Source organism: Phacochoerus africanus, chromosome 7 (genome assembly GCF_016906955.1).
Source record: "Phacochoerus africanus isolate WHEZ1 chromosome 7, ROS_Pafr_v1, whole genome shotgun sequence".
Taxonomy (NCBI): domain Eukaryota; kingdom Metazoa; phylum Chordata; class Mammalia; order Artiodactyla; family Suidae; genus Phacochoerus; species Phacochoerus africanus.
The window spans coordinates 4,252,440-4,268,285 of record NC_062550.1 but is presented as its reverse complement, the minus strand read 5'-3'; the positions used below and the strand labels follow the sequence as shown (position 1 = coordinate 4,268,285).

Below are 15,846 nucleotides of genomic sequence, written 5' to 3'. Positions count from 1 at the left end.
AGCTGCTGTCGGGACACTTCCGCTTTGCTGCTCAAGTGCTGATTGGACCAAAGAAGGTCTCAGAACGACCGGTTGGCCCCCCAGGGAGGTGCCTGTGTAAGGGAAGCCCTCCAGCCTCGGAGCCAAAGCTGGCCTTCTGCGGTCAAGTGCTTTACCACTGAGCGATACCCCCACTGACACTGGCCTTCTAGTAACTTCCAGCTTCTAGCCCAAACCCTGCCTGATGAAAGGGCCACCTTCTCTTCTTCGCCGCGGCCAGCTGGCGACTGAAAGGCAGGGGACAGCCGTTCTGGGGAGGTCAGACCCCGCCTGAACCACCAGCTCCAGGCTCCCTCAGACTCACCTGTCACTCATGATCCTGGCCACGCCGGCCTCCACTGCAAACGCCAGGCAGGTCCTGTCTCCCGGACCCCTGCCTAGGACACTCGTCCTGCAGAATGCCCTCTTCACTCCTCCAGCTGCTCTGCAGGCCTGGCTCTGACGCCTGAGGCCACCCCATTTCAAGGAGCCACCTGCCTCCCCTCGCCGCCCCCTGCTCCCCCACCCACTCTACTCTTGGCTGAAACACTCGGCCCCTTCCCTCCTATTCATTTATGATGCGTCTTGCCTATTACCTGCCTCGGCCCCTGAGCCTGAGCACATCTCGAAGGCCTCTTCTGTCCACTGCTGTGTCCCCAGCACCCGGCACAGAGTGGGCGCCCAGCAGGCGTGTGTCCCATCTCCGTAACCAGCGGTGGCTGCTGCCGCCCTCCCCGCCCCCCAACCCTGAGCACTGCCTTCTGCACATGTTGGTGGGTACACCCCGGACAAGACCCAGACATGGACAGCTCTGCCACCCTGACTGCCCCTCCCTGGCACCCCCGGCCCAGCTCCTGCTCTAAGACCCCAGCCAGGGGGTCCCCGAGATCCGCCCATTCCCAGCACCGGCAGCTGTGACCTCGCCCAGGGCCCTTCTGACCTCTGTCCCCAACGACAGGCTAAGTGTCTGTCACCTCTCCTGTCCAGTCAGGACGAGCCCTTGGAAGGACCTTCTTGAGTCCGTGTCCCCTCGGCAGTGACAACCAGGAGAAGGAGCTTGGTGATGTCAGCAAAGAAAAGTGACACTCAGTGGGGCCGTCACACTCCAGCTTGAGACATCAGCCCGGCTGGGCTGCACTCATCTCCACCGAGCTGCATTAATCACAGAGCAGATTCGGTCCCACTGATTGTAGGAAATGCTGCTTGTCGCTTGGTAACCTGCAGCTCACATTAAATTCTGGATCACAGTCTCCAATATGTATACATTTTTAATTGCATTTTCAAGTTCATTTACATGTGCAGATTGGCTTTCCGCCTGAGTGACACCAAAGAGAAACATATCTTCCGCCCCCATCCCCCCCCTTGTTCTCTTTCCTGGGGCAAAAGCTTCTCCCCAAATTGATGAGAGCATCACCCACATGGCAGCCTGCTGGAATCCCCCACAGAGGCCAAGAGACCCTCACCTGCTATTTCAGGTAACTTCCTGCTGCCTCCCCCCAAGAGATCAAAAGGCAGCAATTATTTCCCCTAAAGATAATCCCCCCCACCCCCTGCAAACTACTGTCTTTTATCACCTTTGCTATTTTGGAAGGTGACTTGGCGAAATCTGACACACACTTTCTGGTCTGTGGATGTGTAAGGCCGTGGCCTCTGCCAGACACATGTCCACGACGGACCTCTGTCCCCAAGCGCAGCCCTGCAGGCACTCATGTTTCTGGACTGAACCAGCGTGGCGCACACCGGCCAATCTCGTGTGGGAAGTCTCGTAGGACAGACGGACGGTCCCGGGAGGCGCTGCGCCCTTCCTCCCAGGGTCACCTCCCACCTTGGGCGCATCGCAAGCCGGGGCTCTCAAAGTTGACCGCCTTCTGGAAGCCTCCAGGGTGGTGGCCCCAGCGACCCTGCCATCGCCACGAGGACCCCGTGTGAGGGACCCAGCCTGCCTCCTCCAGGGAGCAAGTCGCTTCTGAAAGAAGACAGCATGAACAGAATGGAGTGGCTTGACCCAAATGACATGCTTCCTGGGCAGCTGCACTGTGGTCCGGAGACTGGAGCCTGGGGGCCCGGGGCGCCTTCACCACCCCCATGAGGGCTGTCGTTCCAGCGAAGGAGGGGCTTGGGGTGGCCCCTGGTCTCGAGTATCCTCTGGACGCCCTCTGCTGAGTCTGCGGGACCTGGGCCCTCAATTTCCACCGAATGCCAAGGTTAGGGCCCAATCCCAACTCGGGACACACCAGTCCGGGGAGACAGCAAGCAGCCCGGGGGCTTCGGTCCCGACAAGAGCCACGGTCACCTGTCTGTCCACCTCTCCACCGCTGTCGTGTCTCGGGGGCACCGCCAGGCCCCTGCTTCTCGCATGACTGTTAAAAAAGCTACACCGGGAAGGGCTCCCTCTAACTTGGCTGCCCGCCGCGGGCCGGAAATGGCACCCTGCACGCGGGACAGGCACCCGCACTGGTCCTCAGGACAGCCCGGCCTGGAAGCCGCGCCGTCCCCACTTTGCCACAGGAACCCCAACAACTGCCCTTCCTGGCTTACTCATGGGGCTGCGGAGCCACTCAACCCTGAGTGAAAAAAAGGAAAAATCCCCCCACGGGTGCCCTTTCTGCTGCATTTTAACAAGACCAACACAGGGACCGAGGGAAAAATAAAAATAAAAACGAAAAAAGCAAAGCGCAGCCCGCTTGAGAGCGCAGGGGACGCCCGCTGGTGGCGGTCAGAGGTCACCACGAGAACGAAGCTCCATCAGCCATTTCTCACCACACTTAAGTCGCGAACAAATAAACATCTTAAGGAAGCACGTCTGTTCCTTTGGAGAACAGAGGCCATTTCAAAATGAGGAGATGCCTCCACCTTAACGTCCAGTGACAAGGAGGAGAACAGAGGTGCTCAGGCCACTGCGGGAATGACAGAGCAGAGGGTGGGGGGCTTTCGCCCGGGGGTCGGTCCAGACCACCTGCTGCTGGCTCGTTCTATGCCACAGAGATTGCCCTCCCCACTGCCTGCCCCACGCTCCCCACCCCGGTGCCAGGGGCAGAGACCGGACACAGACCAAGCCCCCCGGCCCCAAGTTCCATGACCTTCTGCTTCACCGTGAAATCCCCACTCGTCAACACAAACAGCATCGAACTTGCTGGTGCTTCTCTCTGACATCATAACTCCACTTCCCTTCATCAGAACACGTGCCCTGGAGTCACAGGACACACCCGACTTTTCACATTCACGGCCCCGAGTGCTGTCCTGTTCCCCGCATGCTGCGATCGTGAAGCCACAACGGCCCAGAACTGGACCACGGCTCCCTCGCCACTTGCCAGCTCAGTGACGTCAACAAGCCGCTCTATCTCTCGGGGCTTCAGCCGCCTCCCAGTTAGGATGAGGGTTGAGAGCAGGCCGTCCGCAAAGGGCTGTGTGCACAGTGACTGAGGCAGCAGTGGGGGCACCAGCAGCGGCCCAGGGTGTCATCCGATGGGACAGCTGACTCGTGAGGCTCAGATCCCACTTGTCGAGAACTTATCCGGCCCAGAGCGCCACGTGTCGTGTCAGGGAATCCTCCCTACACGCCAGCACTCGGCTCTCTGATGGGCGATGCCTGGCCTGCTAGTCCCACTTCACAGCCCTCAAAGCACGGAGCTGGGGTCACACGTCCAGCCTGTCCAGCTGTAAGGCCAGGCGGTGCTTAACCTCTTCCATGCTTCTCAGAGTCAGAGTTAAAAGCCTTCTTAGGGGGACTCTTCCTCCAGGAAAATCCAAGAGTCCTATTTCCTCAAAAGCTGGAAGTTCCAAAGAGCGTGGGTAAAATGACCCGTGATTGCATCCTTCCCCTGAAGTCCTCCTATGTCAGGGACAAGGGACTTAGAAAATGAGCCAACACCTGCAAAGGGGCCTCCTTAAGCCCCCCATGTGTGGCCAGAGTGTACCCAAGATGCTGCCCGCGGGAAGGGCCCCCACCACCGGCTCAGACCCCACAGCGGGCTCCGTGGTGGACCAGGCAGCGCCACGCCGAGCACCGGCTCGCACGAGCGGAGCGACAACGGCAGTGCGCCCATGACTGGGTTTCTGAACAGACAAAGGCGTTGGAGGAAAAACTTGCTAAATCACAGGGCTAATCACCAGCCAGCCGCTCTAATGAGGTGGCATGGGATTACCAAAGTTATTATCAGAGTCATCTCATTGAAAAAATTCAAAGTTAATTGAAATCAATTGTACAGTTCCGACAGCAGGTGTTTTAAGAGGCTAACACATCAAAGCCAACTCCGTGGACCAGCAGAGGGGACAGCACAGTCATCAACCTCGACCAAGAAGGACAAGTAACAGGACAAAAGCTCCAGCCTCCCCGGTGCCACGAAGGACGTGGCAGGCCTTTCCCGGGGTCACCCACGTGGCCAGTGCAATTCTACTCAAATCACCCCTTTGGCCACTGGCAGTTCGATGCACTGTCACCCATCACCCGATTTCACCTCAAACCCAGGAAGGTGGTTTTACTATGATGCCCACGTGACAGATGGGAAACTGCTCGAGGAAGCAAAAGGACCTGTTCGAGGCGAGCCAACTGGAGGCGCAACAGGGAGGGGAAGCCTGGTGTCGTGACCTCAGGGCCTCTGTCCTCCCGGGTACCCCAAGTTACAGTCTAGAGGCCAAGGGCTGAACCAGAGGGCACCCCCTCAGTGGTCCCAAGCTGTCTAACTGGGGACACTGCCCCTCTCTGCCCTGTCCCACTGGGAAGGTGCACCTGGCCCGGCCTGAGCCACACGTCACGAGATTATCTCAACAATCCAACAAAAAGACGTGCATCTCGCTGAGGCCCATGGGCGGACTGGGCAACGGGGCCCTGCTGTACAGCACAGGGGACTCTACCCAGGGGTCTGGGATGGTCTATGAGGGAAAAGAATCTGAAAGAGAACGGACGTGTGTACACGTATAACTGAATCATTCTGCTGTACAGCAGAAATTACCACAATGCTGTAAATGAGCTGTACTTCCACTAAACCTTAAAAAAGGAAAAGAGACATGCATCAAAGAGGCATTGGGGGAGTTCCCGTTGTGGCGCAGTGGTTAACGAATCCGACTAGGAACCATGAGGTTGCGGGTTCGGTCCCTGCCCTTGCTCAGTGGGTTAACGATCCGGCGTTGTTGTGAGCTGTGGTGTAGGTCGCAGACACGGCTCGGATCCCCCGTTGCTGTGGCTCTGGCATAGGCTGGCAGCTACAGCTCCGATTCGACCCCTAGCCTGGGAACCTCCATATGCCTCGGGAGCGGCCCAAAAAATGGCAAAAAGACCAAAAAAAAAAAAAAACCCACCAAGAGGCATTGGGGAGTTCCCTGGTGGCTCAGTGGGTTAAGGAGCCAGCATTGTCACTGCTGGGGCTCAGGTCCCTGTTATGGTGCCGGATCAATCCCTGGCCCAAGAACTTCAGCGTGCCATGGATGTGACCAAAGAAAAAGTGTTGGGACAGACCCACTGGAGAACCTCAGGGCCGCAGACAGCCAGGGCACAGGGCCTGCAACCTGCCTCTCTGCTTCTCCACAGTGCAGACAGATGTCACCTCCTCAGTGACCCATCGCCTCATCACAGCAACCACCCCGTCCCTGCCGGCTGAGCCTGGCAGGTAACCCTCCACACAGGCGCCTGGCCGGACAGGGAACCATGAATACACCTGCCTCCCCGACTATAGGAGAAACTTTCTGCCAGCACAGCCAGTGAAGCCTTAGTGTAAAATCTTGGATGAGAGCTGTCGCTATTACTAAAAATAGCACATCACCCACCATCAAAGCCACCCCCACACCAGGCGGGAGCTCATTACATGTTTGTGGAATTAAACCGAGTTGTTCCCAAGAGATGTCCAGACAAATGTCAAGTGTAAAAAACAAGTTTAGGAAGCACGTGCTTATGAGTAACCCACTAAGCGTGTTTATCTGTGTTACAAACGTGTGTACATGCACAGAACACATCCGCAAACACACCTGAGAACCAGCACGGCTCTCGTCCGCACAGTAGGAGGGGCAGCGGCGGGGTCATGTTTTACGACTCACGTTTGTGCTGTGAATTTTCTCCCCAACAACCAGATGTTGCTTTTACAGCAGAAACTTTGCGAGAAGTTGACTTCTTCCTCCTCTCCTAAATGTTACAGAAATAGGAAGAAAAGCAACTGCTGCCTTCCGCAGTTTTATTTTTGTTTGTTTGTTTCTTATTTTTTGTTGTTGTTGTTTTCAGGGCCAAAACCTGCAGCATATGGAAGTTCCCAGGCTAAAGGTTGAATCAGAGCCGTAGCTGCCAGCCTACACCACAGCCACAGCCACACGGGATCTGAGCCACATCTGCGACCTACACCACAGCTCACGGAAATGCCAGATCCTTAACCCCCTGAGGTGGCCAGGGATCGAACCCGCATCCTCATGGTTCCTAGTTGTGTTCATTATCGCGTTAAGATTTTACTTCCGTAGGAGAAGGGTCATTATTTTTTTGTCTTCAACAAATCCTGTCTCTGGTTTTAGTAACATAATCCTGGACAAATTATCAACTCACTTTATATACACACGGCACAGACTCTGTGCATATATACTGGCATCTTTCAACGTACGGGAGACCCTTGAACAACACGGGTTCGAACCACGCAGGTCCACTTCCACACACATTTTTGCACTAGTAAATACTGCACTACTGCAGGGTCTGTGGTTGGACGAATCCCCAGCCAGTACGAGGATCTGCCTTACACGGAGAATCAGAGAATCGACTAGAAGTTACACACTGAGGGTCACCATCTCCAACCCCCACGTTGTTCAAGGGTCTTCTGTACTTACTATTTGTCATTACACACTTTACAACTAGTCTAAATAAAATCAGTAATGGAAACCTAGCCAATACATGGAAATACGTGTTATGTACACACATACTTTTTTTCTTTTTCTGTTTTCTTTTGGCTGTGCTCACGACATGCAGAAGTTCCCGGGTCAGGGATCAAACCCACACCACAGCAGTGACCACGCCCAGGTCAGGGATCAAACCTGCACCACAGCAGTGACCACACCAGGTCCTTAACCCACCGAGCCACCAGGGAACTCCTACTTTTTTTCCTCTTAAACCAACCCAGCAGAGTTGCCCACCGAGCCACTTTCAAGGAGCTTCCAGAAGTGTTCCCCCACCAAATTCTCGGTCCTGAGAAGCCCTGGTGAAGTGAGGAGGAGGGTCAGCTCATAGCCACTGACCCCTCAGCCTGCAAAGTACCCGTCACCTAGCAGCCCCCTCTCCTGTGTCATGTTCAGATGCCATCGTCGCTGTAAGAGTCTTCCCATGCAGGTGACAGATCAAGGTGCTCACATGGCCAGGCCAGGCAGGGAATGAGTTCAAGCCTCCTTCCCTCTCTCCCCTTCTAATCTCAGCACCAAAGCCCTGAAAGCCCCAGGCCTCTCCCAGCCCCAGCACAAATCCAGGCTCTGCGCCGGCATTAGATGCCCCCCTTGCCCTGCAATCTCTGCTGTCTGTCTGTCTCTCTTATGGTTTAACTGCCAGAAATCCACCAGCAGTTTCTCTCAGGCCATTAGCCCCGAGCTCGGCCACCAGCATCTCCAGCCCACACCCCCAGGCGTCCTCAGGACCCCCCCCCCCCAGACCCGTCTCCCCCAGGAAGCTGTCTTCTGTCTCCGGGGACCCACACACACAGCATGGTTTTCACAGAACCTTTCTGGAGTCTCCTTGACACGTGGCTGTTAAACCGCACTCCGTCGTGTGGCTTCCAAAAACAGGGAGCTGCCGGTCTTACTCACCTCTGTGTCCACTCATTCCAAACACGGCTGAAAAAACTGTTCACGGCAGGCCCACGACAAGGACCACTACGAGGGGCTCCTCTAGGGCCCCGCTGCACGTCCCTGCCGGTCTGCACACCCACCTTCTCCCGGGCATCTGCTCCTTCAGTAAATACGCAGCCAGCCCCTCTAAGGCACTGCTCTGGGAACTGTAAGCGCCCTCAGAGCCTGGCCCAAACGACGGACTGGGTTGAAAAGATGGGAACGGATGACGGTCAGCAGAGTCTCCAGAGCAGGAAAATGCTCGCGGGCGGTACCCGAGGCCAGGAGCCGCGCTGTCTGGGGGCAGGGGGCAGGGGGAGGGACCCCTCGCAGAGGCCGAGCCCTGGGGAGGGTGGGGGGCAGGGCCACCCCTGCAGAGAGCAGACGGAAACCCCTGGAATGGCTCCAGCAAGGGAGCATCGTGATCTTGTTCGAGTTTAAAGACGCTTCCTCTGGTGGAGAAGGAACCAGAGGGGCCGAGAGCCAAGAGCCGGAAATGACCCAAACTCCCATCAGCCGGTGAACGGACACAAAGTGGGGTCTGCCACACGACAGAACAGAATTCACACCCAAGAAGGCGTGACACTTGGCTGAGCTTGGAAACGGTGTGCTCAGTGGAAGAAACTCAGCATCTACGAGCCCAGATTGGACCATTCTGTTCATGAGAAAGTCCAGACTGGGCAACTCCACAGAGACGGACGGTAGATTAGTGGTTGTTTAAGACTGGGGGTGGGGGTGGGGACGGGGGGCTGATACCCAAAAGATAATGAAAATGTTCTAGAATCGATGGCAGTGACCAGTTGCAAATACCTGAGAACATACCAAAAATACTTGACTGTACACTTTCAACGGGTGAATTATGCAATCCATGAATTATACTTCAATAAAGCTTTCTGAGTGGAGCTTTAGGTGAGGAGGCTGTAATCTTCCAGCTAAGGGATGATAGGGAAGGGACCAGAGTGGTGGACAGATGGAAGGGAAGAGGGGCCCCGGAAGACGGCTCAGAGAAAAGTGTGGGTCCAGGAGACTCTGGCTGTGGGAGGCAGAGTGGGAGGTCAAGGCCGAGCAGGTGGCAACAGGGCAAAGCCAGGCCTGGGCACCTGCTCTCTCGAGCCCACACTCTTTTCCAGAATATGAGACATGAAGCTCTGAGCAGCAGCATGAGTGATCTTTTCCATGGAATGGTGCTGTTTTAAGGGTGAGATTTTGTGAACACCAGGTCAGGAAGGTTAAAAGTTAGCCTCCGGGATGAGAGCGGACTTGGGGGGAGGGCTTGGCAAATGGCGCATCCTTTTACTGAGGGACTGAAAACAAGTGGGCAGCTTTCAGAGTAACTCCACCCCGCAGTTGCCTTCGGTGGATGCTTCTGGTGGAGTCCCTCTGGCGTCCGATGCTGCTAGTGAATCACAGCCAAGACGTGATTCAGTGCCTGGGTGAACGCCACGTACATAATACCTTCAAGAAGACATATTTTTATTGCTGCACTTGAGGACGCTCCCTCGGAATCCAGAGTCCATCAAATGGACAGATCGAGCCGCACGCAAGGCCCTGAGTTCAGTGTGTGTGTGTGTGTGTGTGTGTGTGTGTGTGTCTGCCACACTGGTACAGACTGCGTTCATACAGAAGGCTCTTCTCACTCCACGGGGAAGCTGAACTTGCATGAAGTTCAGGTCTGAAGATGCCCCTTCCCATGGCAGCTGAACGCTGTGCTGAGAACTCCAAAGACAGAGGGGAGGAAAAAAAAAAAAATCTCCGGTATTTATGATGTGGGGCTGTTATTTACACGGAAGTTCTTGTTGCTTGACAATTTAGATAAAAATGTTACTGCCTCTCTGCATGTGCTGCAAATTCACAGCGTAAAACCACTGGAGCAACTAATGGAGTCTTCACACATCATATCTTGTTAAAGACGAAGGGTCCAGCCTCCACCAGATTCACACCCCAGGGGTGGGGGGGTGCCACACGGGAATGCGGTCTGGCCACGGAGGGCTGGGCCACGGCTGGGCGCTGACCAACTGCCCTTTATCTCCCTTTCTCTTTTTTGTTTTTAAGGAAAAAAACATGAACTCTGTTTTCTAATAGCCAGGTCCTACGGAAACTGGTTCCCTAGTTTATCCTCTGGAGATGCTGGATGCTTACACAGGATCTGGATCTCTGTACTTTGGACCAACAAACCACCTCTCTACTTCCAGGAGTCCTTGATAAACATCTTCGAGCACTCGTCCATGTTTCCAGAAGTAACGAAAAAAAAATCCCAGTGCCAAGGGCGTGCATGGGAAATTGATGGCGGGCACCAAAGATATTACTCCCTGCTATTGTATTTCTAACAAATGCGGATGATGGGATCCTCCGACCACTTTCTTTACCACCGAGCTCATCATCCGCATTGGCACTTCTCAGTGAAACTTAACCCTTATGTCCCATATTCCGAGCAGGAGCAGCACAAAAACACATCACCGGAGATGAAGATGGCGTGTTCCTTCCCAAGCGAACCTCTAAAGGGACACTACCCTCATGTTTACGGGGCGTGAAAAACAAACTCCGGAATCCTGGCTTTTTTCATCCCTGATCCCGCCTTTCAGCTCCTCCTGGGCAGGTGCCGGGGTTACCAAGACGAGCCCACCGCTCCCCTTCAAGACCCTGGGTGCAGCCCGGAACCACCTTCAGAAGCTCATTCCCTGACCTTCCTCCAGCCATGCTGCCAACCACCACCAAACTCGCCCGAGGAGAGGGAAACGAGTGAATGTGAACTCTCCCCAACTCATTTCGTAGGTGACCTCGGAAAGATTTCGCGGCGGAGCTTGGGAGAGACGAGGCAGCTTTATTAGCATGCTGCACCACGGCCCCAGCCCCTCCCTCTCTCTTTTATGAGCCCTTTGCTACATAAAATGCCACAAAGAGAAAAGGAAAAACAACACACTTGCAGTTACCAACACAAGTGCCAATGGCCAGGACAAGCCCTGGCTGCTTCCCAAGTGGTATTTTCAGCCACTTCAAAGAGAATTGTTTTGAAAAAGCCAGAGAACAAAAGTTTTTGTGGCTTTCTTTCTCTCTTTTTCAACACACACTCCGACACACAAAAAGATGGAGGTACAGTCCGTTCACGGGCCTCCTTCCCCGAGTTCAAATTTAAAGGCAAAGGCAGCCTGGAGCAGAACAGTTCCTTCCCCAAGCGCCACCACAACCTCCAAACACGATCTTCAAATGTTTCTCTCCTCAGCCTCATCTAAATTCAGGCATGACAGATAATAAATAGCTACTCATTTACTATCATCATAAAAATTTAAACAGCCTTGAAATAGTTGCCACAATACAGACATGATCAAACCTAAGCTCCGAAAAGCCACTCCAAATAGTAAAACTATTGCGATGTAGAAGCACACATAAAGAGACATTGTTGCAATAAAAGCTGCGGGATTATTGGATTTTCTCGCTCTCCCTTTTAAATCTTCTACTTGGAGCAAAAGAGTCAACAACTTGCTATTTTACCCAGTGAAAAAGGGGCTTAGTAACCCTCAGCTATCACACGGTACCAGATTCGGTGGAGGATTTTTTTTTTTTTTTTAAGAAAGTATCTGATTTGATTCTACACAGTGATTAAACATCTTTGTGCTCCGCGGAGAAGGGTCTTCCAACCCCTCCCCCTCCAAAAATGGCATCAAAGCAATCAAAATGCTAATGCGGGGCCCGGGTCCCCTCCCCCCGCGAACTCCCCGACTTCGCCGGGGCCGAGAGCCGGGCCCCCCTCCGGCGGGAATGGAAGCTTCCACTCCTGGCCGGGGGCGCGGGGCGGGCGGGCGCGCGCGGCCGGGAAGGGGGCCGCGGCACCGCCAGAAAGGGGTTAACGCATTCGTCCCGACCCTCGGGTCCAGCCGGGCGCCCCCGACCAGGCGCCGACCCGCGGGAACAGCCATCTTTCTTTCCGCAACCCCCGGCCCCCTCCTCTCCCGCACGCCCCCTCCCACCACTTCTCAACTTTAAAGACTCGAAATGAACACCCGGCCTCCGAGTTCTCCCCCTCCAGACTCCTCCACATCTCCCCGCCAACCGACGAGCCCTCTGGGGAGGGGGGCTTCCGATCGGGCAGACCCGGCCGGGACTTGGGGGAAGAAGGGGACCCGCTCGGCGGCCGAGTCGGGGCGGCGGAGCGGGGGGGGGGGGGGGGGGGCCGCTGTCCAAGTTTGGTGCCGACGGCGGCGACCGGCATTCCGAAGGAAGCGCGATCGATGGCTCGGGGGCGCGGCGGGGCGGGGGCGGGCCCGCGGGGCGGGCAGAGGGAGGGGAGGGGGCAGCGGGGCGGGCACCCCCCCGCCCCCGCCCCCCTCGGAGCCCCGAGGCCGCCATTGGCTGCGCCGCTCAAAGTTCTCGGCTCGGGGAAGGGGCGGGAGCGAGTGTGCGGGGAGGGAGCGCGGGGGGGAGGGGGAGGGGGAGGGGCGCGAGCGGCCGGGATGGGGGGAGGGAGGCAGGGAGGGGGCGGGGGCGCGCGGCCGGCCGCGTTCCGGCGGCGGCATCTGTTCGTGGTGCTGAAACCCCTACCGCTGAGCTCAGCGCAACTAAGTCACAATGGACAACTTTTCCTCGCCGAGGGGCCGGAAGGGGGTCGGTGGCGGTGCCCCCCACCTCGAGGAGCTTCTCGCGGGTCCCAAGCTACACCTGATGCCCATGACCAAAGTTGGAGCAGAACTGGGGAGTCCTGGGGGGCGCCTTTCTTTTGTTCCCCGGGAGCGGGCGTCAGGTTCCAAGAATAAAAGTGATGCTGGAGAAGTGGAGGGGAGGGGGGCCCAGAGGGACGCTGCTTTAAATAAGATTTGCAAGGGAACCAAGAAATCGCTTCCAAGTACTTCGGTGTCCAGGCCCGAATGGCCGCCCCCTCTCCCCCCTCCCGCCCTCACACCAGCGTGAAGCGGGGGACACTGAGCCGGGAGAAACTGCCACATTCCAAAAACATGTCCACCAGCTCAAAATGGACGCCGGGCTGCTCGCCGCCTTTTAAGTGCAGCGTCTCTCTTTCGGCCACTGCGGGAGCTGCGCTCTGCCCACTCGGCCGCCCATAACCCGGCTCTTTCTTTCCAGAAAAGGGGGGCGAGTAACTTTGAGGACTGAAGAGACTCCTTTGGGAGTCTGAGCGCGCGGTGCCGAGGGCGGCACTTTTTAGGGTGCCGCCAAAGTGCCCGGCGACCCCTCCTCCCCGCCCCGAGCGGGGGGCGGGGGCCAAGCTCCAGCTCGCTTACTTGTTTGTCGCTGAGCGCGGCGATCCGCGGCTGCCTCTCGTGGAGCTGTTTCTTGAGGTCGCCGTTCTGCGGAAACACGGAGGAGCAGGCTCAGGCCGGCCGCCCTGGGCGGGGGTGGGGGTGGGGGTGGGGGGTCAAGTGTTCCCGGACCCCCGCTCGGGCTGCCAGCCACGCGCCCCAAGTTCCCCGGGGCCGCGTCCCGCTCGCGCGGCGGCCGGGCAGTGCCGCGCGGGGCCGCTTACCTGTGGCTGCCGCCTCATCGGGGCAGCTCGCGGGGCGGGGAGGGGGCCGAGGCCACCCGGCGGCGCGCCCCGAGAGGTGCAAGTTTGCAGGCCGGGGTGTGTGTGCGAGTGAGTGAGTGTGTGCCGGGGGAGGGGGGAGGAACAAAGAGCCAAGTAAACACGGCGAGTCCGTGTCGAGCAAAGCTCATAAATATTCAAGTCGCGTCCTAATCTCCCCAACACACACACGCGCGCACGCCGCAATACCGCTCGGGCTTCGGCCGCCACGCCGCTGCTCGCCTGAGCAACAATCGCCAAAACTACTTCTGCAAACTGTGCAGGACTGCACGGGGCGGGTGGGGGCCGGCGCACGCACTCTCACACAAGCCCCGGGTAGGTTCACCGAGGGGGTCCCTCCCGGGACCTTCGTCCTGTAGACCGTGCTCAAGAAAGAGAAGACGCCGGGCTCGGGTCCCACCGGCCTCCGACCTCCCAAACCCGGCAGGACTGCACGGAAGAGGGGAAGAGGGGCAGAGGGGAGGTCCAGACCGGGTCCCGTGCAGGTACACACTCCCCTCGCCCCCAGGGCAGGCTCGAGGAGGGGACCCTCCAGCCCTGCAAACCCCGCGACAAGGAAGAGGACGCCGGCCTCCGGCGTCTGGAGCCCCGACCCCAGGCCCGCAGCCCCGGGTCGCCTACCTGGTGGCGCGCGAGTTCCACGGCGAGCGCCTCGGGCCGGCTTTGCAGCTCCATCCCGGCAACTTGGGCGGCACTTTACGCTCACTTTGGCCCCGGCTCCCGGGAAGTTGCGCGGCTCCGCCGGGGAGGGGGCGGACGGGGATGGACTGGGTCTCCGGGGAAGGGAGGGGGGGTCGACACGAGCCCCCTCCCCCACGGCCGAAAGGGAAGGAGGGGTCTGGCAAGGGGGAAGAAAGGCGGCCGGGCGCCGCGGCGCCGAGCCCGCGGCCGCCCCAACTCCTCAGGCTGCCCAGCAAGTTGCGCCGGGTCCCCGAGCTGCCGGCGCGGCCCGGCGCATGGCCCCCAGGCGCCGGGAGCCCCGCGCAGCCCCGCGCGCGCCCGCCCCTCGGCCGCCGCCGCCCGCGCGAGCCACCAGCCGGCAGGGACTATATTTCCTCCGGCGCGCGCCTGGATCTCGCTGGGCCTCGGCAAAGTTGTGCCTCGGCACGATGCTAATTCGGCAGTGCCCGGATGGAGCGGGCCGGGGCGCGGGGGGCGGGGCCGGAGCCCGCCGCCCGCCCCGCTCCGCCCCGCCCCGCCCGCGCGTGCGCACTGCCGCTCCGCCGCGGCCGGGCGCCCCGAGCGCAGAACAAAAGTGGCGGCGCTCAGGGGCGCAAACTCGCCGGTCCGCGTCTTGGGGCGCCGGTCCCCGGACCGCCCGTGCGGGGCGCCCTCCATCTTCTCCACCCCCGGCCCCGGCCCCGCCCCCTGCCAAATCAGGAAAACGGGACGCCCAGCCCGAGGCCGGGGTTGGAGATACTTGACACTGGGAGGGGAAATGTCCGCTTTCCGTGTCTTTTCTCCTTTGGCTCTCGGGGATCCCTCTTCCCCTGCCTCCGTGCGCCTCCCTCTCCTTTATTTTTTTTTTATTTTTTGTCTCTTGTTGTTGTTGTTATTGTTGTTGTTGTTGCTATTTCTTGGGCCGCTCCCGCGGCTCCCTCTCCTTTAAATTGTCTCCCACCCCCTCCTGCCCTCGGTACACTAGCACTGCGACTTGGGAGATTAAATTAGTCGTGTCACCAGATTCCTCCACTGCCTGATGGCCACCGTGTTGTTTAAACAGTGTGAAAACTGATCTCTTGACTGTCCCTTTAATGATTTTTTTTTTACACTCTCAATTAAACTCTCGACAGATGTCACTGGACTTTTTAAGGCTGTTGTTAAAAAATCGTAAACACGCTCGGTCAACGTGACATAAAACAATTATAACTAGAGCTGTGGAGATCACGTTTCAAAGCTCTCAGCCCCGCAGCCAAAAGGTTAACATCTCCGAGTCGATATATACCGTCTGGAGTTACCACCCTCCTCAATTAACGTCGGAAAGCTCTGTGCTGTATTGGTAGCATCCTGGTATGTTTGAGAGATGATGGGGGGAAGAGTGTAAATTGTATTCAGAGTAAACGTCCACCGTTTACCCTGACGAATCATTATAGCTTCATATGCCTCTGAGCGCAGGAAGTGCCCAGGTCCACACAGTCCGCTAATGCCCCTGTCAACATATGCCAGCATGCCTCCAATGCGTCTACTCTCAGCAGGAGTTGTTGGAGTTTTTTCCCCCCAAGTAGGGATCTCAGCCTTGTTCTGGACTTCTAATCAGGCCATTTGCCACAAGTGACTTCTGCCTTTGTCTGTTGGACTCCCCAAACCCTAGGGGCCTCTCCTCCCTGACCGCAGCACCTAGCATTCAGGAGGCACTTGGCCAGGAATCAGAGATTACTTTGTGGGCTCTGCTACACACTCACAAAACTAACACATGTCCTAAGTGCCGTCATCTGTTTGGTCTGGCACCAGTCAGGGAGAAGCAGAGCTCACCAAGAGCAAAACAAAAAGCCTGACGCTAGTTTCTTCCACTCCTC

The 15,846-nt window shown here is 57.5% G+C and overlaps 1 protein-coding gene across 6 annotated transcripts in view; it reads right to left on the bottom strand.

Moving 5' to 3' along the window:
• Window positions 1-14,290, bottom strand: part of PHF21B (PHD finger protein 21B) — a 94,761-nt gene extending 80,471 nt beyond the window's left edge. For 3 of the 6 annotated variants that reach the window (XM_047786010.1, XM_047786009.1, XM_047786011.1), the window contains exons 1-2: window positions 13,952-14,289; window positions 13,032-13,097 (exon numbers count right to left, since the gene is read on the bottom strand). In XM_047786010.1, coding sequence (XP_047641966.1) covers window positions 13,032-13,097; window positions 13,952-14,005 — 120 coding nt within the window. In that variant the 5' untranslated portion in view covers window positions 14,006-14,289. Of the gene's footprint in view, window positions 1-13,031; window positions 13,098-13,273; window positions 13,482-13,951 lie in introns of those variants that run through there. The other 3 variants (XM_047786007.1, XM_047786008.1, XM_047786013.1) reach the window with 3 other exon arrangements.
• Between the last annotated feature and the right edge of the window lie 1,556 nt (window positions 14,291-15,846).